This window comes from Glycine max, chromosome 2, assembly GCF_000004515.6.
Source record: "Glycine max cultivar Williams 82 chromosome 2, Glycine_max_v4.0, whole genome shotgun sequence".
NCBI lineage: Eukaryota > Viridiplantae > Streptophyta > Magnoliopsida > Fabales > Fabaceae > Glycine > Glycine max.
The window spans coordinates 4,171,402-4,199,148 of record NC_016089.4 but is presented as its reverse complement, the minus strand read 5'-3'; the positions used below and the strand labels follow the sequence as shown (position 1 = coordinate 4,199,148).

The 27,747-nt window shown below is 32.1% G+C and overlaps 4 protein-coding genes across 15 annotated transcripts; 3 read left to right on the top strand and 1 right to left on the bottom strand.

Moving 5' to 3' along the window:
* Positions 1-2,541: 2,541 nt before the first annotated feature.
* On the top strand, positions 2,542-8,179 carry LOC100820146 (protein MID1-COMPLEMENTING ACTIVITY 1). Of its 12 annotated transcripts, none has more exons than XR_001383954.3 (9): positions 2,542-2,954; positions 3,246-3,385; positions 3,550-3,980; positions 4,925-5,340; positions 5,560-5,660; positions 6,477-6,548; positions 6,874-6,980; positions 7,407-7,620; positions 7,699-8,179. XR_001383954.3 is itself a non-coding variant. In XM_041011036.1 (9 exons), the coding sequence occupies exons 3-9, from the start codon at positions 3,567-3,569 to the stop codon at positions 7,749-7,751; spliced, it is 1,257 nt and encodes a 418-aa protein (XP_040866970.1). In that variant the 5' UTR covers positions 2,542-2,954; positions 3,284-3,385; positions 3,537-3,566; the 3' UTR covers positions 7,752-8,179. The 12 variants fall into 12 exon arrangements, 9 of the variants coding, with proteins under 9 accessions (XP_040866970.1, XP_025980517.1, XP_040866968.1 ...); XM_041011036.1 differs by having other exon boundaries at positions 3,284-3,385; positions 3,537-3,980; positions 7,407-7,500; XM_026124732.2 differs by having other exon boundaries at positions 3,537-3,980; positions 7,407-7,500.
* Positions 8,180-12,403: 4,224 nt separating this feature from the next.
* LOC100798104 (SKP1-like protein 1A-like) lies at positions 12,404-14,170 on the top strand. Its single transcript, NM_001254123.2, has 2 exons — positions 12,404-12,779; positions 13,745-14,170. The coding sequence occupies exons 1-2, from the start codon at positions 12,486-12,488 to the stop codon at positions 13,916-13,918; spliced, it is 468 nt and encodes a 155-aa protein (NP_001241052.1). The 5' UTR covers positions 12,404-12,485; the 3' UTR covers positions 13,919-14,170.
* Positions 14,171-14,842: 672 nt separating this feature from the next.
* LOC100305953 (uncharacterized) lies at positions 14,843-21,994 on the bottom strand. Its single transcript, NM_001248517.2, is given in 10 exon segments — positions 14,843-15,026; positions 15,166-15,258; positions 15,629-15,710; positions 16,107-16,177; positions 16,835-16,867; positions 17,721-17,750; positions 18,987-19,055; positions 19,967-20,114; positions 20,244-20,280; positions 21,887-21,994. Coding segments are annotated over 8 exon segments (570 nt in total). The 5' UTR covers positions 20,099-20,114; positions 20,244-20,280; positions 21,887-21,994; the 3' UTR covers positions 14,843-14,966.
* A 2,987-nt stretch (positions 21,995-24,981) lies between these two features.
* Positions 24,982-27,069, top strand: LOC102667912 (bZIP transcription factor 27). The gene is made up of 3 exons (XM_006574599.4): positions 24,982-25,728; positions 25,884-25,961; positions 26,752-27,069. Exons 1-3 carry the CDS (start codon positions 25,054-25,056, stop codon positions 26,818-26,820), a joined length of 822 nt encoding a protein of 273 aa, XP_006574662.1. The 5' UTR covers positions 24,982-25,053; the 3' UTR covers positions 26,821-27,069.
* Positions 27,070-27,747: the final 678 nt, after the last annotated feature.

Here is a 27,747-nt window from a genome sequence, read left to right as displayed (position 1 = left end):
AAAATTTAACCGCATTCCATGCAATTATTTTTTCACAGGATCCAAATCCTTATTATAGTATCCTATCCAAACTTATCCATTTAGATGTCTCTAAAGTCTCATATTTCAAGTTCAAATTCAATTAGAAATATAAAGTTGGTTGAGTAGTTAAAAAGAAAGAGAAAGAAAAAATATTGTGAGGTTAATTTATTTTACTAACAAATTAATCATTAACATTTATTGATAAATAAATTAAATTCTGCCTTTACTTTTGCAAACATTTATCAGAACATTAATATGGATCGCGGACAATCCAATACGGAGATTGCTTTTAACCTGTGCAAGACAGTTGCCATATAGAATCATAGAATTGACGTTCAACACGGAATTGAATGTTACATTGTGAATGGTTAATTCTTTTTATGTACATTTTTAATGAGATAAGATATCATAACAAAATAGATAAAAATTAATAAATTAACATAGTCTAATAATTCGTTTATAATTTTTTATTTTTATGTTGACCTCTCTTTTACGTGAGGGTATCATATAAATAATCACGTAAAAGAATGTGTTCCGTGTTAATTACATTTACCAGTTTATAATTGGCTAATGCTACTATTCATTCACGAAAAAAGAATGAAACTCTGATTGGTTTTCATATTCCTCTCAACCGAGAAATTAATAGGTGGTACGACCACCACATCATTTATGATGCCAGTTAATAATGATGATAAATAATTAAAATCTCTTAAATTAAGAGATGATATAATTAATTATTATTAGATAGTTACTAAATATATCTTTAATTTAGTAGATAAGCTTTTGATCATATACATGTCATATAACTATTGATCCAAATAATAGATAATGTGATAGCCTTATATCATCTAATGATTTTTTTTCTTATTCCATAACTTTTACTCCAAGTCTAACCCACTTAATTTGTCTATCTTTACTTCTAATGAATGTTTTCATTTGAAATTCTTACGATAAGAAAAGTTTAAATTAAACATCACAAAATTTACTTTTTTTCCTCTTCATATATTGGTGTTTTACATTATTCTATGGCAACCATATAAAAAACTTTCGCAAAACTTGGGAGAAACCTTCCTCTGCAGTGTCACCTTTTTTTCTTTTAAATATTCTATTCCATATTTCAGAATCTTGAGTTTTTTTTTAAGAGTGAAAGGGGCTTAAAACCAGATTACAACGGAGGATCAGCCAGAATAAAAACAAAAGGGAACTACTATTAGCACCACCAGATTTTGCTAATTGCATACTCATGTAGGTGCTTTTTACCCGTACTCCAAAACTGTCATGTCAAAAATTGTACAACAAAAACATATTTCTGTTGTACATTGATAGTTATATAACAGAAATGTGTTTTTGTCGTGTTTTTTTGGGAAACCCATTTCCTTTACAAAAATACATTTTCAATGTGTAATTAGCAATGTACAATATAAACATATTTTCGTTGTTATTTTTTTCTGATAGTCTTTACAAAATAGAAACATGTTTTTGTTTTACAAATTATTCAAAATAAAAAATAACCAAAATATGATTTTGCTATGTAAAAAAAGTAGCACATTAGTGGTTTGAGGGAGACAAGAGATAAGAAAAGAGGTGGAGAAATGAGAGAGGAAGAGAGAAGGGTTGGGTGAGTTATAAAAGAGGAAAGGGAAAGCGAGAAAGAAAGGGAGAATAATTGAGGGTGTAGGAAAAATGGAGAATGGTAAAATGGTCAAATTGTTATAATTAGTAGTGCCAATAACAATTTAGTAGTGAGAATAGTTGTTCCAAAAAAAAAAAAGCTGCTCCACAAAATTAGGAGGAGGAGTTTGAAGTAGGCATATGTTTCATGCTAAGTTTGACATTTTTCCTTATTTGAATTCCTTTATTAAATTTTAAAACTTGTCGTTCGATATTGTTATTTTTTTATACGTTGACGTAAATTTAGAAAATTGACTTAACTAATTAAATTCATTTTGATTAAATTTAAAATATATTTTTGTACCTTAACTTTAATCTAAAACCTTTCAATTAAAATTTATTTTATTTTATTTTTATTTCATATATTTTGAAAATTATCTAAAGAAAAGCATAAGTACCATCACCATTAAAAACAATAAAGAAATTATTGACATGGTATTTTATCTTACTATTGATGCATATTTTTCTACCTTTCACACATTAAAATTGATGAACGGCTGAAATCTTAAGCAATTTTGTGAAAACGAGAATCTTTTCCCCCATTTTGGGGGTAAAAAGAGGTTAAGAGAGGTAGGTGGCTTGGCACTAATCACTTTAGAGCTTTCTCAAAACAAGCTACTCATTCATTCACATACATTGGTCCCGCGTCGGTATCAACTACCAGCAGCTAATGATATTTTAAACGCCTTGTTTGGATTACTTTGAAAGTTTTCTGCCCGAATTAAGTTCCAAACAAAACACATTCACATCTTCAGTGTCGCTGTCCATCAAGTTAGAGTATGGGGCTATGGACACGTCAAAACAAATATAAGATAGATTCAATAGTTAAGAAAAAATAAATTGCAGCGCATTTCTTTTATTAACGAAAATTAACACTTGTGTTGCGATGGCATCACACAGAACAGAAGCACTTACAGTATGCTTGGTTTCCCGTTTCGAACGTGATTTTTAGAAACTAATATTTATAACTTCCACGTCTCAAATGTGATTTATCCATCCTCAACGAGTTTTCAAACATGCTATTACATTCACTTGAGTTGAGGCCAACACCACAAAGCAACAAAGAACCGAAACTGTAAGGCATAAAACCAACAACAGAGAGAGAGAGAGAGAAAGAAACAGTTTCTCAGGGCACGTTTCTGTTTTTTCTTTCTTTCTTACTACACAACAACAAAAGGCCCTCCACGGAAAGCAATACCTGCAATTACTTGAACTCTATATTCCTTTTTTTCCCTTCTGATTTTGACGTAGTTGTGTAGCGTGTGAGTCTTTTTTTCTTCTTTCTTTTAATGATTTTTTTCTCTTTTTGTTTAAAGCATAAGCCTTGCATTCCGTTACGCATTGTGAGCGTGAAGCCTTGAATATTCTAACAGGTTTCTTAACTGACAACACCCAAGATACTGTTTTTCATTTTCCTAAGCTAGACAAAAAAAAATAGTGTGATTAATCTGAACAGGTTTTTTTGTGAAATGGGTGAAAATTGCGGTTTATAGAAGTGAATGAATAAGAGATTAAGAGTCATTCACTCACTCAAATTATTTCTTTTTTTTCAGCTGGTTGAATTGCAATTTTTTTTTGTGTTGCACTGCAGCGCCAATATCTTGAAAGGCAATGTTGTTTCTGAGTAAAGAGAACGCCATGCAGGGGAAGATTTCAAAGGCTTGAGATGCCAATGTTATTTGCATAATCAAAGGTAAAAAATGAACTCTGGCATCTAAAGTCTACAATAGTTTTAATTTTAACCCTTTATGTAAAGAATCATATACATTTTCATTTTCCAATTCTGCTCATTACACCAATGATTATGATTTTTTTGTTTGGAACTGTGATGTGAGCTGATGTAGATGGATATTTTAGGTTGATTTGAGGAGAGGATGGCATCTTCTTCATGGGAATATTTTGGGGAGATTGCAAATGTGGCTCAGCTAACGGGCATAGATGCAGTGAAGTTAATTGGGATGATTGTGAAAGCTGCAAATACAGCACGGATGCACAAGAAGAATTGCAGGCAATTTGCTCAGCATCTGAAGTTGATAGGGAACTTGCTGGACCAGCTCAAGATCTCGGAGCTTAAGAAGTACCCCGAAACCCGGGAGCCTCTGGAGCAGCTAGAAGATGCCCTTAGAAGGTCTTACATTTTGGTCAATAGTTGTCAGGACCGCAGCTATCTTTATTTGCTGGCCATGGGATGGAACATTGTTTATCAGTTCAGGAAGGCTCAGAGTGAAATTGACAGATACTTGCACCTTGTTCCTCTCATTTCGCTAGTCGATAATAATCGACTCAGGGTATATGCTATTCCTTCGCTGTACTTAATTGTCTTACTCAATACTCATTAGTCACTGGAATTATTCTTTGAACATCTTAGTTGCTGTTGATCAACCATTGTCGTGCTAAGGTTATGCCTACTTCAAATTTGCATTGTTTGAGTAAGTCATCTCTGTTAGTTTTCCATTATTAGGGGGAAATTTAAGTATTCCCTAGGGATGTAATTCAGCTGGTCCTCTGGCAGAAGCAATAAAATCCTGCGTAGCAAATGTAAATCTTGGCTCGTAAAATTTAGGGTCTTGGGTCTGTGACTTGCATGTGCTGAATTTGTACAGGAAGCCAACCACATAATGTGGTTTATTTGATGGTAGATGCAACTCAGTAAACTGGGCAGTGTTCTTGAATATATGAAATATGCATTTGTAAGGATCCATTTAGATTAATTGTCCCAACGGGATTTGAGCAACCACTCTTTTTGAAACTCAGTTTATCGAGATTATGTCTGCTCCCCCCATGTATATTGACAACTATATCCCCCGATGCTTTGTGTTTCACTACATGCTATAAGGATAAGGTGGCATTTAATAATGTAGAACTCCAACTCATTAGTCAAGATCAAGGTTATTTTTAAATGTTTTAAATAGGACTTCTCATCCCTTTCCTTTCAGTCCATTCTCTTGCATCCAATCATAGCCTTAGTTATCTTTTCTAAAAGCATCCATATAAAAGTCAGTATCAGTAATCATTCAAGCATTAGTGAAATCCCAATTCTTTTTCCTCGTGTTTGTGAGTAGGTATGATGGTGTTTCACACAAGTTACAGCATTTTGCTTTTGGATTAATCAGAATTTGCAAATTTCTGAACCTTTCTAAAGACTGATCTACTTTTTATTGTAACTTTGATGGACATTTGTGTTCATAAATTTGGTCTGAATACTGTTAACAATCACTTGCTTATTTGAAAGATTCAGGAGAGACTTGAAGTTATTGAAAAGGATCGATGTGAGTATACATTAGAAGATGAAGAGCAAAAGGTGCAGAGTGTTATTTTGAAACCTGAGCCTGAAAAAGCTGATGCTGTGGTGCTGAAGAAAACTCTTTCCTGTTCTTACCCCAACTTTTCTTTCACCGAAGCACTTAAAAAAGAAAATGAAAAACTTCAAGTAGAGCTACAACATTCACAAGCAAATATGGATTTACATCAGTATGAATTCATTCAACATTTGCTAGATGTCACAGAAGTTGCAGCTCTTTATGATTCTAAAAAAAATCACAAGACAGTAGAGTACAGTGACTACAGTTATTCTGATGCCAATGGTGACAAAGCTCATTCTTCCAATGAAAAAATCCACAAAAAGAATGACACTCATTCCGCATCAGGGTAATCTTATCACACTTGTCCAGATTTCATGTGTTTTGGGTAATCTCAGGAAAACTACTTGACCAACATTATAATTTATAGTAGTTAAAGGAATTTTGAGCCATTACATATCTGACCTCTAGGAAGACTCAATGTTTTTCCTTAGTTATTACTGTTTTTACCTTAAATATTACTTATATTGAATTGAGTCTGATGCTTCATTTGCCTGGTTTCAACCAGATCATCAGTTTCAGAAAAGGATCTGCTATCAACTGGAGGTTCATATCATCGGGAAGATTGGCATACTGATTTACTTGCTTGTTGTTCTGAACCTTGTCTTTGTATGTTCTCTTGTTCTGTTTTCTTCGCCCAGAGGGTTATTACAAGTATATTGTGGTTCACTGTATCTGTAGCCTTATTAATCAGAATTGCATCCATTTACTTTTCAGTTAAGTTAGCAGTACTGTTTCAAAACCCTTTCCATGAATGGTGCAGAAAAACACCCTAAACCCTAATGCACATATCTGTTAATTTGTACCAGTAGAAGATTGGTAGTTGGTCTTTTTTTCTGTATATTCTACACCTATTATTGTGTGGTTATTCTTTATCTTCATACATATTCTTATACTCAGGATGCCTCTGTTGAGGTGCATGAGAATTTGATGTTTAGGAAATAGGAATGAGGTGGCTTACATGATGTAAATGATATATTTGTGTTGGTGGACACGTGTTTCACTATGAAGATTGAGTGAGGATAGAAGTTGGTAAGGGTAATTGTTGGATTTGAATTTCTTTTCGCATTTTCCTTGAGTTAAGTTGTAGTAATTGTATAGGTGTAGTTTCAATGAGCATAATAACCCCTTGTTCTTCAAAGAAGTTATTGAGGAAAAAGATAAACACTGTTAGGATCCAATTGCAAGGAATGGAGCTTGAGTGCCATATTAGAAGTATGGGAAGGCTTTGGGCCCTTCAACTACAATAGCTAGCTTTTGTAGAGTGATCTCCCTAGTTTGTTATCAAATACAATAAAGGAGGATCAGTAGTCCCCTTAGCAACACTTAAAACAAGAGAATAAGGGGGGAAAAAAATCTCAACAGAGCTCTCCAATCCTTCTGTACTTCTCATCTTAAGTAATAAGTGGATAATTTGATTTGCAGGTTTTAAGACATGCTTCTATCCTTGTGGGACATTGTCAAAGATTGCTACCGTTGCAAACAACAGGCCAATATGTAAGTGAGCCATAATGTATTGTTAACATGAAAACGATGAATTTATATCTGAATTCTGTTTCACTTGGTGTTATTTGACTAACAAAGCTAGAATTAGACTAGATCAAGTTGCTATCATTATGCAAATTCAATATAGATTTTTCACCTACGAAAAACTTCTTTTTTGGTTGCCATGACTTCTATATATATTTAAATCAATACTAAGGTTTTCTTTAAGTTGATAATATTTTCTGCTTTTTATATTATTCTTACTATCTATTTGGTTCATTTGCCACACTAAAAAATGAGGTCGTGCTGCTATAATTTCAATTTTGTGGGTTTTCAGCTTCTGCAGAAGCATGTAATGAATTAATGGCATATTCATTAATTTTATCTTGCTGTTGCTATACTTGCTGCATGAGGAGGAAGCTTCGGAAGATGTTGAACATCAGGGTAATGCTTCCTTCCTTTTGCATAATACGACCTTAGGTGCCCTCTTTTCTTTTCCTTGTATTATAAATGTTCAGATAAAAAATTTGTAGCCATCGTTTTCCTTTGCATGATGAAAGACATTCACATTACTCCAAGGGATAAACTTAACAACTATTTTGTAAACATGCGATAGCAGCTGGCTGGTGGCTATTAGCTAATATATCTAAGTATTCTGTATTACTATTTTGTTCCTTTTCTTCTTGAAATTTATACCAAATCTGATTTATTTTTATTCGATCCCGATGGATCAATTTACAAGGAGACATCAAATATAAAATATATTTGTTAAGGTTGGAGTACTCTTTGGAATTTAGAGTTATATGGAGACTTGTTTTAGTATTTTCTGGTATCTTTTATGTTTTATTAGCCATTTACATTCTATGCCAGGGGGGATTTATTGATGATTTTCTTTCTCATTTGATGTGTTGCTGCTGTGCCCTTGTGCAAGAAAGGCGAGAAGTGGAGATCCATGGGGTTGAAGGTATGACTTCGTCATTCAGATTTCTCCACACTTGGCATTAATTGGGCTTGTCTTTCCTTTACTTGGCAAAACCTATTGAATTGGATCCAGCTGGGTGTCATAGATTTCGATTTGACTATGGTATTTTATCGCACTAATATGATGCTGATTGATTGGTGCTCAAACTGCATGTAAAATGTGTTTTAAACAATTTTGCAGGTCCTGAGAATACCAACACAAGACCTCCACCCTCACAGTACATGGAATCATAAGTAAAAAATTAGATTGACATTTGGCTGTTTAGGGCTTGAATAACGCATAAATTAGAGGCAATTGGTTATTAGAACTGTCACAGGAAGCCAGTGCCTATGCATTTTGATTATCACACCACTTGAATGTAAAGTAACTCGTCTGTTTGTTTTTGAAAGGAAGTAGTTTTCTGTTTTATGTACCCAAAAGAAAAAGTAGCCTCGAGGTTTAGCTGATGGTGCATCATAATCTTTTTTTCCTGGTTTAATATAGTTTCAGTTAATTTTAGGCAAAAAAAATTCATGATCATTATGATATAGTATCTTCACTTTCACTAGTTAATTATTAGACTATGTTTAAGGATCCCACTCCTTCCAAACTCTTGTTGTGATACTGTACATTTGAGAACTAGGTAAACTTTACAGAATTAATAAAAATAAGTGGTTTGACATTTGTATCCTTTGATTAAAGTATTAAATGTATGATGTTCAGTCCCTGATTTAGGAATGAATTTGCGATGCTTAAAATGGGTTTGACTCTAAGAGAATTAGTTGGTATATACTGAATATTTGAATTACTAATGTAATCGTGTCAACATCTAATCTTTGTTCCTCTCTCACCCTTCTTCCTCCTTCTCCTCCAACTTTTGGATTGAGGGGTCATGGTGGAGTTCGCATACGGTGATGGTGGTTTTGTTGTTGATTTCAAGAGACAAGTAACGTAGTGGTTGAAGGTTGAGAACTCCAGGTGTTTTGTGTATTTTAGAGAAGGAATTAGGAAAAGATAAAAAAATTAACTTTTTAACCAAAACTTAATGTCGTTTGGAGAAGGTAATGTTAAAGAAAGGAAGAGATGCCAGGCATAATTAAGACAAGTCTTAAGAGAATAATTGTAATTTACTAAAAGAAAATGAACTTACATTCCTATAGATAATTTCTTTAATCCCATCATATTAAATCTTTAGTGTTATAGTTCATGTATTATTTGGTTCAAATCATATATATATATATATATATATATATATATATATATATATATATATATATATAAGATAATCAAAGAAAACATATATTCGATTAAATTTAATAATTTATTTTTAGAAGAACATTAAATATAATAACTGTTAATGTAATAAATTAAAATAATTAAAATATAATAATAATTTTAATAATCTAAATTTTTGCAATTTCAATTAACATAACAATAAAATGTGAGAAATATAAATATAAGAATAATTTGTCATCCTTATAGAAGGGGCAACATAGTTTAGATTAGATAAGACAAAGGAAATTCAATCAAATAAGAGATAAAAAAAATAGTAGAAAAGTTAAAAGAGATGAGAATAATTTATCTTCAAGAACTAAGATATAAAAAAATTAGTATAAAGTTAAAAAAAATCTCATCTTTAAGAAATTGAATAAAAAATATCTCATCTTTTACTTAATAGTATTTATCAAGATGTAGTTCATTTAGAACAATGTACTACTAATACATGAATTTATTTATTGTGAAATTTAAACGGTACTTAAATTGGATTTCAATTTTCAACCGGATAGAAAGAAAAAAAAGTCATATCATCTAATTTTTAAGAAAGTAAAAAATATTAATATTAAAGATATGATTATCATGATAACGCAATAAACGGCATTTACGAGGTCGGGGCCCACACTAAACACTACTCAGTGAAGGCTCCGAGTCCCATCTAGGCTATAAACAAGGAGAAGCCAGGCACACACCTGTTACCTCGAAAAACAACAATCATTCACTTAGAGAAAGCAAACGCATAGAAGAGAGATATTGTGATATATGTGCATGCAAGAAAATGGAATCCAATATTATATTGTGATATTGTGATATTTGTGCATGCAAGAAAATGGAATCCAATGTTATATTGGTAGTAGGAATATATTATACATAAACGATGTTCATATGCTTTACACATGAAGTATTTAAAAATTAATTAGTATAGAATATCAAATTAACCTATATTTAATATTTTTGTAATACAAATGAAATCAAATTTTTATTTCATTATACTTAACTAATAAAATTTATTTCGTGATTTTTTTCAAAGTAAATACCAATTAACTATGGGTATGTGTTCTAATTTTTTTCATACGGTAAACAAAAAATGTATTTAAACAAACTCAGGTACAAACTAATCAATTCTGAATTCAGTATCAAGTGATGTTAAATTTAGTGAATTGTAAAGCAAGGTTTGTATGTTAAATCGGTTTAAGCAATAAAGAATAATTAAATGACAAATATACTATCAAAGTGGAAAGGTTGATGATAAAAAGTCTGACCTAGACAAAAGAAAAGAGTAATTGGATCAATAAGTAAGATTTATTTTTTGACAAAATAATGCAAAACATAATACCAGTGTAACACTTAGCAACAAAATGACAATAGAGGAAGGGTAAAATAACATATTTGTTAGCTCATTAGGGAGGTACCCACGGGTTGACTCATTTAAAAATGAAAGAATAATAAAAATAGGAAGAGAGAAACCAATTTTCTAAAGTCAGGTGGATTCGAAAAAAATATTCTTCAAAAAATTTAACACACCAAAACATCACTATCACCCATGAATCGATACTCAATCCCAAGTTCATATTCAGTTTTATGTTGTTTTGCTATCAAGTTAGAACTATCTTACTTTCCTTGTCTATATTCTTTTCTCTTCCTACTATGTCTCGAAAAAAAAAATAGGAAGTAACATAATACCGTCTATGTGTAAAGAATACCTTTGTATCTCTCGATGGAGAAGCGCTTTCACTTCCACTAAAAAAGAACAAAACCAAGAAAATAATTAAGGAAAAAATAATTAGTTAGCAAAAGAATACCGTTATAGAGGCCAATACCAGACTCTTTGGGGTTGATGTTGTACAAAAAGCCTTTGTATCTCTCCATGGAGAAGCGCTCTCACTGAAAAAGAACAAAACCAAGAAAATGATTAAGGAAAAAAAAAGAAATGGGTAACAGAATAATACCGTTACTACCCTCGAAACAAAACCCAAACAAAACTCATTAAAATTACTCATTTACATATATTTAAGAATGATAATTGCAAGCAAGCCTGCGTGAACTTTCTGTTCTTCAAATTTTCCATTATAAACCAAACAGACCATAAAATAAAAATTGACACGTGTCAACAAATAAAGTGAGGTTAAAAATGTAATTTCTCTAGGCTAAAAAGACCATAAAACCAAAAAAATTGGCATGTGTCAACAAATAAAGTGAGGTTAAAAATGTAATTTCTCTAGACTAAAAAGACCATAAAAACAAAAAAATTGACACGTGTCAACAAATAAAGTGAGGTTAAAAATGTAATTTCCCTAAATTACTCCTTTATATTAGATATATTAGATAAGTGGTTTGACATTTGTATCCTTTGATTAAAATATTAAATGTATGATGTTCAGTCCCTGATTTAGGAATGGAATTGAAATGCCTAAATGGGTTTGACTCTAGGAGGATTAGTTGGTACATACTGAATATTTGAATTACTAATTTAATATTATAGCTTGATAAAAAGATTTGAGTAAAAATATATAAGCCAGCAATAGTAGTGTCATCGTGTCAACATCCAATACTTTGTTTCTCTTGTTCCTCTCTCACCCTTCTTCCTCCTTTTCCTCCAACTTTTGGATTGAGGGGTCATGGTGGAGTTGTCCACGACGCAGACAGTGATGGTGGTTTTGTTGTTGATTTCGAGAAACAGGTAAGATAGTGGTTGAAGGTGGAGAACTGCATATGTTTTGTGTATTTTAGAGAAGGAATTAGGAAAAGATAAAAAAGCTAACTTAACATGTTTTTATTGTTCAATGAAAACTTAATGTCGTCAGAAGAAGGTAATGTTAAGACATAATTAAGATAAGTCTTAAGAGAACAATTACAATTTACTGAAAGAAAATGAACTTACATTCCTATAAATAATTTCTTTAATACCATCATATTAAATCTTTATTGTTATAGTTGATGTATTCTTTGGTTCAAAACATATATTCAATTAAATTTAATAATTTATTTTTAGAAGAACATTAAATATAATAACTAACAATGTAATAAATTAAAATAATTAAAATTTAATAATAATTTTAATAATCTAAATTTTTGCAATTTCAATTAACATAACAATAAAGTGTGAGAAATGTAAATATAAGAACAATTTGTCATCCTTATAGAAGGGGTAACATAGTTTAGATTAGATAAGACAAACAAAATTAAATCAAATAAGAGATAAAAAAAAATAGTAGAAAAGTTAAAAGAGATAAGGATAATTTATCTTCCAGAACTAAGATATAAAAAAATTAGTATAAAGTTAAAAAAAATCTCATCTTTAAGAAATTGAATAAAAAATATCTCATCTTTTACTTAATAGTATTTATCAAGATGTAGTTCATTTAGAACAATGTACTACTAATACATGAATTTATTTATTGTGAAATTTAAACGGTGCTTAAATTGGATTTCAATTTTCAACCAGATAGAAAGAAAAAAAAAATCATATCATCTAATTTTTAAGAAAGTAAAAAATATTAATATTAAAGATATGATTACCATGAAACGCAATAAAAAACGGCGTTTACCAGGTTCACACTAAACACTACACACTGAAGGCTCCGAGTCCCAGCTAGGCTATAAATAAGGAGAAGCCAGTCACACACCTTTTACCTCAAAAAACAAAAATCAATACCTTAGAGAAAACAAAAGCACAGAATCGAAAGAAGAGTTCTTTTTTGAGAGAGATTGGGATGGCTTCGACGAAGAAGATCACACTGAAGAGTTCGGACGGCGAGGCCTTCGAGGTGGAGGAGGCGGTGGCGGTGGAGTCCCAGACGATCAAGCACATGATCGAGGACAACTGCGCCGACAGCGGAATTCCTCTCCCCAATGTTACCAGCAAGATTCTGGCCAAGGTTATCGAGTATTGCAAGAAGCACGTTGAGGCCAATTGCGCTGATGAGAAGCCCAGTGAGGATGAACTCAAGGCTTGGGACGCTGATTTCGTCAAGGTTGATCAGGCCACACTCTTTGATCTCATTCTGGTGAGGATTTCTCTTCTTTATTTCTTTTTCTTTTCTTTTTTTGGCTTCTTTTGATGGTTAGGGATTAGGGTTTTTGCGATTGGGGGTTTCGGTGTTTGTTAGGGTTACGTGTTGTCGTGGCCTGAAGGTTTGGTTTGTATTCGATTTTTGTTATGTAATGTTTTATTTCTTGAAACTTAGGATTTTCTTTTGATGTTGTTTGTTTAATACGTTGGTGTTGGGTAACGAGAGTGGAGTTGTGGAACCGCAAGAATCATTTGGGATAAATGTGGCCCCAGTGTGACTTTAGAGGCTAGGAACTTGTGTAGGGTTCGTTGAAATTTGTATTGTTGTACTGATGTATTTGTGTGATATGGATTGTAAAATTGATTCTAAAATTGAGTTTTTTGGTTCTTTTGGTATACAAGACAAGGTTCTTTTGGTATACAAGACAATCTTCTAAAGTAAACAAAGAGAATGATTTCTTTATGAATTTCAGGATATATGTATGTATCTTGCTTTGGCAAATTTGCATCAGAGAAGAGTTTTTTTTTTCTTTATCAATGATTGATTATAGCATGTTTTATGTTGGTTCGGGAAAAGTGTGGCTACATTAATTGCTCATGATGATTGCTTTGGTCTATGGCTGTCTCTGCCTATGAAGCACCGACATGGACGCCGGACACGGACACGTGGACACCTATGATGTCCAAAATATAAAACGTAGTATGGATGTCATGTCGACGTCGGATATTGACACAGACATGTGTCGGACACCGGACATGGGAAGGAGCTGGAGTGTCCGTACTTCATAGGTCTCCACACATTAGATTTTATTTGGATTGTCCCTAATGAAAATCACTACCATGGTAAATTGCTGTAGATGGCCTGTGTGTGCAATATTTGTATGTTTTAATATCAGGTTTACTCTTTATTATGTCAATTAACACTGGCATTCCTTTGTTTTATGAAAATTTTCTATCCAGGCTGCAAATTACTTGAATATCAAGAGCCTTTTGGACCTTACTTGCCAGACAGTAGCAGACATGATCAAGGGAAAGACTCCTGAGGAAATTCGCAAGACATTCAACATCAAGAATGACTTCACCCCTGAGGAAGAGGAGGAAGTTCGTAGGGAAAACCAATGGGCCTTTGAATGAGTTTATAATTCTGCTACTTTTTAAATTTCAATGAAAAGATATGCCCTATAGTTGCTAGTTTATTTGTGTTTTATGTTTCGCGTTTCTGACTTGTCTTTTTTTTTTTTAACTTGTGGGGGCAATCTTGAAATTGTAAGTAATAGTTGAATATGGTGGGAGGAATGCTCTTGAGTCTGGTATCTCAGCTTTACTGTTAATTCATTGTCCAACTCTTCTGTTGCTCTCGTATTAATTAAATGTTAGTGTTTGTTCTTTCGTTAGTGTTTTTTCTTTAGTTGTTATCCCTCTATAATTCGAAAACATCTCTTTTGTCCTTATAAAATGAACAAATTTAATTTTGTTTCCAGTAATTTTATTTTTGGTTTTTATCTCTCCAAATCTTTGAAATTGTTCTCCATAGCATTCATTTTAACAGTTGTTCTCAGATGATTAAATCCTAAATTTTGTTAGGAATCATGTGTTGCCATGACACCACATGCATTATTGAGTACTACTCTATTCTTAGATACAAGGAAAAGAATTATTCACGTTAGTTTAGAAAATTAGTTAATCACATCTAATGGTATCAATTTCAATTATAAACTATTTTTTTTTCAACTTATCCTTTATTAAAGAATTATTGGAATTAAAACTTTAATTAAATAAACGATATTTTAGAAATAATAATATTAAATATGATAAAATTAGTTTAAATTTTCTTATATTTAAGAAAAAAAAAATCAAATTGAAAACATCTAGTTCATGATGCATGATCCAATCAGTTATGAAAGTGTTTGAAAGGATGACCCAGAAGGCTCATTTAAAAGAACGAAAGTCACTCATACAATGTTTAACATTCACTTGGTGTTTTAAAAATTCAGGAACTAATACACGATTTCTAAAATCTTAGCTTCTAAAATAAATGACACTTTAATATCAAGGACTAAGATGTAGATTTACTCGTGAATTAATATAATCTTTAGAAGCATTGCTACAACATAAAAGCATGGGAATGATTCACCACAGAATGAACCTTAGTCAATTTGCAGGAGAGCATGAGCAAGACATGTTATACATCATGGATCTCATCGCCGCTGTTTGCCCCATAATTTAAATTCATGCTTTTGAACTGCTAATTATGCATATAAACAAACAGATCGGAGAGCCATACATCAGCCAAAAAGAAACCAAATAATAACAAGACATCAAAATTATAAACTTTTGACCAATGGAATGATTTAAAAGAAGGAAGTTCAGAAAACTTTCACCTTCTCAACAGCTTGTGAGGCACCAGACAATACTTGATTGCCTTCCTTAAGGAGTTGTAGTCGGGTGCGCAACATTTGATTATGTTCCTCTCCCTAACAAACCACATGGTGATCAGACAAATGGAATACAAGACTCAAGGAGGAAAAAAGATTCAAAAGTAGGAGAGAAGGGTATACTCTCTTAATTGGTTTGCTTAGAGAAGGTAATGTCATTTGTGGCCTGGCCAAACTTACTTTGTAGAAACTTTCAAGTTCAAGACATTACCTTTCATTTGTATGTCATATTTGAGAATGAAAAATATAAATTGTCGATTAGAAAGAAGTGATGGGATGATATGAAAATAGTTGCATCAAAAAGATTCAGAGAGATGCACAATCCCTTAATCAATGAATCAAAAAGTACTTGTTTTCTAGTCCACTTGCAGCATAATTTGACAAGGATGCATTCAGGTAGTGTACCTACCAATTGAACCATATGCTTTAAGTGTTGGATTTCATTCTTCTTTGCCATAGACAGATTCTCAGCAACATCCATTATGTTACTCCTGCATTTGTATCAATGTTTCCCTATTGAGTTCAAATAATCATCATATAATAATCAATAAATATATGATAAGCAGGCAAACTGAATAACTATCGTGTTAAAAATATATAATAATCAATAAATATATAATAAGCAGGGAAACTGAATAACTATCATGTTAAAAATAATAATCAGCATTGCTCCCCAAGTATAGTCTGAAACCTCTATCAACATAGACAAGAAATGGGATTAACTAAATAGAATCTCGTGAGGTCGAAGATTGAGCTTCAGTAATTGTCAATATGATGGCTGATATGAATGGAATTTTTCAATATGACCACGTCACCGTTTATTATAATTGTTCTTCCACGTCCTACAATAAAATACTTAAAATGTTCTTGGCAAAATCCAATAATACCTATCTGAAAACAAGACATCCAGATCTTGTTCTTCTACAATTTTCTCCACAGCATCAAGAGTAGCTCCTGCCTACAAGAAAGATAAACTCAAAATGAAAGACTAACTTGGATGTAGTAGAATATTGCAAGTGGATGCATGCATGCATGTCCTACACAGAGTATGCCAGTGGGTGGCCCAGTAGGCCCAACAACAATCGCTAGGATGCCCCCCTCCCCCCCAACTTATAATATACTCTATTTTGGTCATATCAGAAAAATGTGAGATTTCCAACACACTTTCATATAAAAATGACTCTCACTAGATAAAAATTTTAAGATTTCTTATGTCTACTTTTATAAACTATTTGAATTGAAATGTACTTGATATATGGTTTATTTTAAAAAAATATATAAGAAAATTGAATTAAGAAAAATAGGGTGGGACACATTTTCCATGGGGTTCCTAGACCCTAACGGGAATGAGATTGGGTTACATTTTTTCATCCCCACCTCTTTAAAGCTGACCATGAACCTGCCCCGGTCATTGGTGGTGGCACAGGTGGGGAGGGCAAAAGCAAAACTCAGCTTGCCCCTTTCTGTTGCCATGCCTAGTTGAAAGCAGGCCTTATGTATCGTTGCAATCCAAACTAAATTGCATTATGTGAATGTCGAGCAACCAAATACAAAATTATTCAATTCTTTGTGTAAATTTTAGAATAAAACAACAGAAACAATAGTTCAGTTATACCTGTGTTTGAAGACAGACAGTCTCAAACCCATCCTGTAAAAATTAATTGACAGCATTTAAAATTAACATTTTTATCATAATAACAAATTCTTGGAGCTAACTGCTTCAAAGGTGTGAATAAATAGTTAGAGGAGACAAGTAATTAAATACATCTTTCCTGACAAATCTGAAATCTATCAACATGTGTGTGAAAGAGGAAAGATAAAGCAAGAAAACAAAATTGCACAGTTACAACAAATCATGAATATGATCCAATCATTTTAAAAGAAATAAAATAAAAGTAGTAAAAACTATTACATAACTATTTAGGATAGTTTTTAAAAGAAAACCTTGGTTTTAGATTTAGTTTATTACAAATTATAAAACATTTCTCTATATCTAAAATGCCCACCAAACAGAGATATAAAGTGGGTTGCATGGCTAAGATGGAAGGCAAGAGGGAAAAGGGCACAGGTTTGATCCCCTCTAGTAACAAAAACTAACAATTAACATTTGCCGATTAAAAAAAAAAAGTCCACCAAACTCTCCAAAGTTCCTAAGCCGATAAAAAGCAGAGTTACAGTGAGATATTCTAATGAACTTCTGTTGCTTGTATTCAACATACACTAACTAACAAAAATTTCAAGAAATAAATTTAGTTTACTGACTCAAAGTCTCAAACCATAGATGACAGATTGATAATGAGTATCTGAAATAGTGAAACCTCAGCATCGGGCTTTTAACTTGAGAAATAGGTGTGACCATGTGACTGAAGGAAAAACATCAAAAGTAATATTTAGATAACATCCTCAATTATTGCATGAGGCATCTCATCAGGTGTTTACATTGGTGATGGAATAGATTCTACATCTGACATTACTCACATCAGCACTTATCACAAACATACCTCTAAGTTTTCATGCAACGAAGTAATGACCTGAAAGGTATGATACAAAAAAGGCAATTAGAATACACATAAATGAAACTCCCAGCATTTCATGACACTTAGCCTTTAAAAAATAGAGTAAAGGAATTTATATGCATTGCATTCAGCTGAGATAAGAGGAATGATATACAAACTATACATAGTGTTGATATAGCTTGATTAGCTAATAATATTCATTGATTCCTTTTATAATAAGCAAAGAAGATACTTGCGGAAAATAGGAATATCAAGATATCAATCCCAATTTGACATATTTTATTGTGTAATCTTGTATTTTATAAAATCAGTGCAGGCTGAGAGTATTTTCTTGCAAGCGCTTAAAATTGTTCTTTGGTAGGTTGGTATTAGAGCCTTTATGCTTTACAAGAAAAGTTAAATTTCAACACAAGGTAAAGTGTGCCTGTGCATTGTCTGAACTTTTCAAGTCTCGTAAGGCTCTAGTGTGAGGAGGCATGTTAGATATAAAACCCATTCATAATTTCATAAGCCTTCACTCAATGATTAGGGATAGTAGCAGTGGCGGACCTACGTGTGAATGAGGGTGTGCATTTGCACCCCCTCATTTTTTAAAATTCATCAAATTTGTAAACAAAATCTTATATTTTTATATTTTATTTTATCTATATTTATATAAGTGAATCCACTGATTTTATTTTTTATAATTTGCACCCACTGACTTAGGATCTTGGATCCGCCACTGGATAGTAGGTTTATGATACACATGTTTCTCGATAGAAATATGCTTGATACCAACAAATATCTTGTTTAATTTCAAATCTAACTAGATGTAGCTAAGTAATCACAGTTAAGGCCTTATTCATATTACTTAATTCATGTGTAAAGTGTAAAGATGGCTTTTTTAATTTGACCTCTTGTTGATAGTCAATAGTCAATACCTTCTGTGAACCTACTTAGTATAAGTGGCTGAGGAATATAATTATTATATAACTCTAACTATAAGGCTGCACCAAAAAATTTCCAAGAATAACACTGACATAAATTGTCAGTATAAATTCTCATCTGAGAGTCAGTATAAAGGAAATCACTGAAATCCAAGGGATCACTGCCCTGATTTCAGAACACAATTGATTTGGAAAACCAGATATGAAAAAGATAAATGATGACCTAGGTCAAACTCATTGTCACATTTTTATTATTGGCTAAAACTTAATGTAACATTCAGAAATATATTTCTAATATGAACAAATTAATATCAAGAGTTCATACCTGAAGAAATAGGCGATGGAGCAATTCCTTTTCAATGTTAGAGAAACTTGAAAATGCTTTATAAAATTCCTTTAAGCATCAAAACAGAAACATGTATCAATGTATAGCCATTTTAAAAGGCAAAATATTAACATAACTTTAGATTTATGGTTGACCAGTCTTACTCTAACCATGGGATAATGAGTTTCTCATCACAATATGAGTTAGTGCAAAAGCATCTTTGTAAAATTCCGATTAAGCCAGTATCACAGTGGAAACATGCCATGGCTATCTTTATAGAGCAAAAGCATCTGATCTGAACTAGTGACATAAATGTGGGTAATATTTTATGCGTCTATAGACTACAAGGAAGTGATACCACACAATTGTGATGTGAGTTACCAACTCATCTTTAATGTATGTGTCAGAAGGTATTATTCAAGAAATCCTCAATATCAACCTATCATTAATCATTTCTTTTGGTCTAGCTTAGTAGTTGTTTACGTCATCTAGTTTATTGACTTGAACTCCTCACCAACTTCTTCACACTAATTACAGGACTAACGCAAAAGAAGGGTGTGGCACTAGTGCTTGTGATGCAATGTGATGTGAGAATCAACAAATCTAAATTCTAAAGGGGACCAATACATGAAAAATAAAATAAAATAAACACAAAAATACTTGTCGATCCTTGTCTTCATATATATATAAAAAACACTAGAAAATACTTGTTGATCCTGGTTTTTCCCAGGGAACTGTGGTTAGGGGTGGGGAATTCAATTCTCACATCTTGATATCCCCTTAAGTCAAATAGTTTCTACTAACTTAAAAGCTTAAAATGTTGGGGATATTCAGTTTCTCTACTAACAAATTATTATTATTATTATTATTATTATTATTATTGGAAACAACATGCAGGGTTAAGAAGTTTTTTTTTTACATCCCCCTTTCATTTTACAACACCATGAGAAGTGAGAGAAGAAAGAAGAAACTAAGTGTACCTCCTTTGAGCATGAAGTGAGCAAAGATCTAAGAGAATATTTGAAAGACTTGTTCAAATTGGAGAACCTGGATCCAATTCCATTAGAAGGCAATAATGATGCATTGGCACCTTGTTCAGGCATTTTTTCCATTGCTTACAATCAATGACTAAGAAGAATAACCAAACACAGAACAGAACAGAAATAAAAGCAAAAGACAAAAGGTTAAGCTCATGCATGCAAATCATATGTCATTGAAGTGAGTGAACTGTGAAGCAAAGATGTGACCAACAATTACCTGCAATGAGTTCCTCTGAAAGCAATAATGCAGCAACCTGAAAGATATAGCATGTAAATTGGTAAACATTGGAAATATATGAGTTAGAAATAAGAGATTGTGTAGATGGAAATTGAATAAAAATTGCAAGCATACGGCACTCAATTACTAGCATTATGAGCTATACTATAACTATTAGCAAATTTTGGAGTCTTGTTTATGGACCAGTTGTCAAAACAAGTTTAAAGTTACATATTTACACATTATGTGAGATTCATAAACATTAGAAATGACCAGAACCAACAGAAACCAAACAATAACAACAAAGAAAAAATTCCCCACCTTTGACAGGGATCAAAGAGGAAATAAAAATGCATCAAAACTTGAATGAAAATGCATGTTAGGTAAAAAGCTATTTTTTCCCTTAAAATGTACACAATTGTTTCTTTATCACATTTTCTGTGCTTCCAAATGAATGATATCACCAAATCAGTTACTTGATAGTGTTGACTGTTGACATCAAAACTGCTTCGCTACAGCCTACTGTTACTTTATATTGCAGAGGAACCACACAACTAATCAAATTGTCAGCAATTTGTCAAAAGCACTCACTCAGGATCCAAAACCAGATATTAGGCAGCACCACAGTAGGGTTCAAGGCTTAATACTGCACATGAACTAGAAGCTTGATTATTTAGGAATATAAGTTGAATTTCTTCTTTTATCCAAAAAATACAAAACCAAATCCATGATTCTACATCAATCCTTTGTATTTTCTCTTCTGCAGCCTTCAAACTCAGAGAAGTAACAAGTTGACAGAAGCAACAAATGACATGCTCTTAAAAATACTGTTAGAAAATTTGGATCCCCTGTAATTGCCTCCTTTTCTACAATGTCTATGATTGATAAGAAACCTGGAGAAAAGCTAAGCCATGTGGTCTACATCTTCTGCTACACATTTCACATCAGTCTCAATTCATGTTGAACTAATTGAACATTATCACACAGGGAGGCAATGTTGCTGCCGTGTTTCTTATCATGGGTCTCACACAGGTCCTGATTCATGCACAATTACCCATAACAGAAAAATCCAGTTCAGATTTCAGAACCCCCACCCACTTATATGCCTCGAACTTGCACTATGTTGAAATCCAAAAGTATACATTCAAGACAGCACCAAGTGGTTTCAAGTTGAAATAACTTTTTTTTTTACTCCATAATAATAACCACCTATAAAGGAAAATGGGTTGTAACCTAGAACTTGTCTCAATTCCTGATATTCTTCTCCTATAATTGACTTCGCATGGGCCTCAAATAAATCTAGCCATCTCAGTTCTATTCGATCACTATTAGATTCATAAACCTCATTGACTTCGTAGAGTTGTACATTCCTTGAGCAATTTCACTAATCTTGGCTTCTCTTAGGCCAGTTTCTCTCTGTCTTAATACATGCCCTAACTAATTCTACTAGAATCTTACGAAAACCAAATGAATTGCTATGGAAATTTACAATTCGTAACCCTAAGCCAATGGTTTGTTCTGGAAAAACCAGTTGCAACAAGCGGTGGTGGAAGCAAAAGTGATTGTGACCTAATTACAGTAACAAAGAGAATCAAGGAAAGGAGAATGGAGATAGTGTAAATAGAAATCACAATATCATATACCGTGTAGTGTATTGTCTCTCTCGCACTCTCCCGATTGCAAAAACCCGGAACGGAGATTTTGTTGGAGGATTCAAAGCTGGGTGTGGCTCTCAAAATTTTGACCCACCCTTTCTTTCCCGCCTTTTTTTTTATTATTTATCAATGTGTCTCCGCTTTCTAGCCATTCCATAAACTGTTTCAGCTATTTTTATTTGTAGGGATAATTAAGTTTTTGTTTATAAACTTCTTCGTATTCAAATTTTAGTTTCTCGTTTTTTTATATAACTTTTAAATATTTATTAATTTTTTGTCAACGTTTTTTAGTCATCAATATTAAAATGAATCCTTAAGTGCTAATTTAACAAACGAATGTTCATGATAACTACGTGATATGAATGTCATATGACATTCCAAAAAAGTTTTACGGGTATGTTACATTTTTTTTATAATGTTATAGATGTGTTAATGTTTTTGTTGTTATTTCTAGTCCTTACAAAATTTTTAGCTTCTGATTTTATGCCATGCAAAATTTTCATATTTTGGTTGTAATTTCTCAACATTTAAATTTTAATTTTTAGTCTTTAATTTTATCATTTCATAATATTTAATTTGTTATTTATTCATGCTTATATCATAAATATCATCACAAAATATTATTCAAATCATAATTAGTAAAGAATGAAAAAGGTAGAAGTATAACTATGTGACTCATACACTAGCTAACCCTACTTGAACTTACCCGAAATACAATGAACACACTTAACTCATAATTCAATTGAACAAAAGCCTCTTATCACAAAAAAAAAATGGAACATTAACATTATTTTTTATTAGGAATACTCATCCATTGATTATGGTTAAAATTATAGTTGTTAAAATTGGATCAAACCAAATAGTTGAACTAGTTCGATCAAGAATTTATATTTTAATTTGACCTGATCGTGTTAGTCAAATCAAAATACTTAGATTTACATAATTTGTACTAGTTGACCACTTCTTTTTTAACAATTCTTAAAACAAAGTAGCTATTTGAAATTTCATGCTACCATTTTTTTCAAAACTACTGATTAAAATTTCAGCCCAAAAGGAACTAGTCACAAGTGAAATGACCAGCCCGTTCCATGTGCTAAAAGTTCTTATCAGATTATTGAATTTCAAAATTTAGACCTAAAATTAATCCCAAAAAGATTAATTTGTTCAAAATGGAGGATAAACATTGGTCGTCAAGTTTCATCTCATAACTCCACAGTAGGATCACTTCCTGCTGCAACTTAGGCGCAGCTAGCATGTTATGTACATGAATAAGGTCATGACACCATGACTTGTGTCCTCGACAATGACACCAATTTTGATAGCAATCGTCGGATTACTACCAAAAGCATTAGGTCTCCCCTTACTTTTGTAGCATAGAACCAGCCCCAGACCATTATTCTCAATGACATAATTCCATTGTTTCTAATCTTATTCATAGTAACACAATACTATTTTGAAATTGTAGAATTTAACAAAAACAAGAGTAAACACAAAACATAATCAAATTTAGAAAATCATCAGTCCAAGGATCAAATTCTTGCGGAAAAATTATCACAGTTTCAAGAAGTTTTTGAATCCATGAACTCACATGCCAACACAAGTTCCATTAGATAATCATCTAAGAACATCTCCAACGAAAATGGTTACATGAATTATTTAATTACAAGTAATATTGCTTAATATTTTTTCTTACTAGAACACAGTTGACATGATATTATTTAATAAATTTATATCAAAAATAAAATATTTTTAAGTATTGTAAGACCCATAAAATTAAATTAATCATTCACTTCAACAACTTTAATATTGTAGTGAATTTCATGTGGAGTGTTTAAATCTATGTAAAATATTTAAATCCCAAAATTATGATAAATAATAAATTTAAACAATTATTTAGTATAGATGCTCTAATATGCATTCATAAAAATTGAAAACATAGTGGCATTTTATTATTAACATGAATTCACCCATAATTATGCATTGAGTTAGGCAATCAATCAATTATCTGATCTCACAATTAGATTAATCAATCTAATCACATAAATATGTCATTTGGGTTCAAAATCAATCTTAAATCTTAAATGAATGCCTAGAAATACTCAATCATGATCATTTAAGAGTTGTTTAATATATTAATAGAATATATATATATATATATATATATATATATATATATATATATATATATATATATGAATTATTTAACTATAACCTAACATTGGACACGTCAATTAACAAAAGATACAAAATTCAAAATAAATTACTTAAATTGCATTCATTAAAGATGCTCAAATGAAACGTTAAATATTTATCACTTCTCAAAATTTTGGAGGCACAATAATAACAATAATAATTAGAGATAAAATTTGCATGAAAGCCAATTTTTGATGAAAAAATACAATTAAGCCTAGTTTAAAAAATTGACTAGTGCGTCCAAAAACCGATGGTTTGTATATCGGGTCCGAGTCAGCTATCAAATCGGGGATGTCATTGACCTGTGCGACCGGACGGTGTTTCAGGTTCAACCAGTGAACCACCATGTGTTTGTGACCAGAACTAGCTCATGCTTATTTTAAAAAATAATTGAAACGACGTCGTGTGGCCCAAGACGTTAAAATTTTCTGGTTCGTGTTGCCCAAAGCGCTGAAGTTGGCTAGTTCATGCTATGTGAGTGGCCCAAGAAATAGTGAGCTTGGTTGTTTCTGTCCACAAGCTTGTTCTATGTTTAAAGCTAAAATGAGATACAAGAATGACCTCCACATGATTAAGTCTAATGGCTTATCATTCTCATCAACTATTTTTCTAAAATTTAATGATTGTAATATCTCACTTTAAAAGAATTAATATTTTTTTTTTTACTTACACATGTTCTTGCAGTTTAATTGTTAATTTACTGATCATAGTCCAGTGATCAGTATTTCGATTGAGTGGATTACCTGTTCAAATTTCAAAACTATGATTGAGCCTAATATCTTAATATGATCCTTGTAACATTAATTAATTATAAACTTTAAAGTAATTAAAGTTAGTATTAAATAGATGCCTGTTGGGCATGTCAGAAGTTGCTAACCGGGACAACCGAGACATGACTGTTCAAACACATTCAAGGTACAAAAACAGTGCAACAAAACATGAACTCAAATTAAAGACCGTTGATGCTTAATTTGACATTGATCACTAGTGTTCCCAATTTGTCACGTATCCAAGTAGTTCCCCCCAACCCCCCTCTCCAAAAAAATCCAACCCAGCTTCATCTTCCAAACATCCTTCATCTTCCAAACATCCTCTACCCCAGCAAGCAAATGCTGTCATCATCATCAACATCAACCACCACCACCACCACCACCTGCCACAAAAGAAACAACCTGAACCACAAAGCTCTCTCTCCCACAACAACAAAACCCTCACACTTTTCACACCAAACCCCAATAAGCATAAGCAGCAGCAGTAACAGCAAAGCCATGGAAGATGTTTGGGAAGGCATAAACATAAACCTCACTTCATTAAATGACCACAACACCAACACCTCCAAAGGTGCCAAATTTCAAGACTTTCTATCTCGACCCTTCACCAACTTCAGTACCATAGCCTCAGCAGACCCTTCTCCTCCCGTGACTGCTCTTACCTTGAGCACGCGTTCTGAGTTCCACTTTGACCCTCTCACACACAAGGATTTGCAATTAGGGCAACCCCACCACAAAAATGGCTCAAAGGTTGAACCTTTTGGTAAACCTTCGGGGATTAAGAGGATTCTCCAATCTGGGGACATGCGAAAAGCAAGACTCATGAAGAATCGTGAATCTGCTGCACGATCAAGAGCCAGAAAACAGGAAAATATTGCTTCTTTAGTTGATTTTTCTATTTCTATATATCTCGCTTTCAATACCTTTTATAGAGTGCGACAAATATTGATAGTTTCGGTTTTATACAGTGTTCTTTGTCTTTTTTTATTTTCTTATTTTGTTTTTTTCTTTCTTTCGTGTAGGCTTACTTGTTTGAGTTGAAGCAAAAACTTAAGCTCTTGCAAGAAGAGAATGCGAGACTCAGAAGACAGCAGCAACTGGTTCGATTCTTTTCCCTCATTTGGTTATTGCTCTTTACTGTACTTACAGTGCATGTTTTGATTCCCATTTTCTAAATGAACTTTGCTGATGCAGGAAAACCTACTTTTGAATAGTAAAAAGAGAAGAAAGTAGAAGGAAAAAAATATTAAAAAAAAGTTAATTTTTAAAAATAAAATTTCAAGTTTTCTTTCTTCTCATTTTTTAATTTTTACTTTTTTTAATCTCTTACTTTTCATTTATCCTATATATTACATCAACTTTAAAGAAAGTGAATTTTAATATCATAATTGAAGAATGTTAATGATGCATATTTTAATATTCTTCTGAATATAATTTTCATCATTGATTAAAATTTATAAAAATTATAAATTTCATTTTTTTACATCAATAAGTCTTTTTTTAATTTTATAAATTTTAATTACTACCAAAATTTGTGTTAAAATGATTATGTTAGGAAATTAATTGTTAACATTTCTAATTTTATGTTTGTACTTATTTTGTTGAAGAAAACATATTGATTATTTAAATCATTGCCCTGAATGAAATAGTCTAACAATTATTAAGCAGTGACAAACTGGTTATATGTGTCTCAAAAAATATGTATACATGTAAACCAACAACCTTGGAAACAAGTAATATCAGTTTGTATCAGTAAATAAAATATTTTGGTAAAATGTGTATATGTACCCAAACTTTCATGTTAGGTTATATATATTATTTGCATGGATTTTTGGCCATTTGGTGGATTAGTAGCTCCCGGGATGAATGTTTTCTTTGTTTTGCTTGCAGTTGCGTGAAACCGCAGCCAATCAGGGGAAGAAGGGCAATCTATATAGAACATATACAGCTCCATTTTAAGAACCATTTACTATTTGGAGTCCTCCTTTTGCCGAGTTCCACGTTCCACCAAGACTGAAACGTACCCTTTAAAGTATGATGATGTAAGTATGTAACTGTCAGAGCAATGAAAGTACTCGTGGCTGGGTAGTTGTAGTTTTTACACGTTTATTTTTATTTTATTTTATTTTCAATGTAGTAAAAGTCTTCGATAAATGATTATCTCAAATTCTGAATAGTTACTCCACATGGGTCTAGAAATTTTTACCATTATTACGTTTGATTTGTTTGTGGCCTACTGCTTTATAGCTCTTTTACTTTTTTAGTTCACATACTACTGCATTCAATTATCTGCTTATATATAGTATTCAAAGAAAAGATTTACAGGAATCTTTATCGGTTTTGAGTCTTTTAACATTAATTGCCCCCTTGCTGGAAAAGATTTTGTACTTATGACAACATTTCTGGTTAGGTAGTATAATAGTTTTCCGACGCCTTCTAGCGTCTAGTTTTCCACCTAAAGAGGTTTGGCATAGTAAAAACATGTTAGATCTACAAGATTTGAGAGTTTGTGCAATGATTTGTGGTAAAAAATAGGCCACATAACCCATTAGGATACTGTTTATTAAAAATGATAGGTTTACACTTTTTGAAAAAAGTCTTTTTAATTAAAAAATAGGTTCTAGGCTTTTAAAAAATTTAATTAAGCTTGATACGCTAACTTGTTTGTATAATAATGTATATAATTATTAAATTAACATTATTAATAATAAGTTTGAGAGGCTTGTTGACCTACTTAAGCCTATTTATGAATCTTTTAGACCAGATGAGACCTTTAAACATATTAGGTCAAGAATTAAAAACTTTTTTTTATTGAATAAATAAATTAAGTTTAGACTTAGTAATTGTGATGTAAGTTATGCTTATAACCGGACTTGATCTTACTTG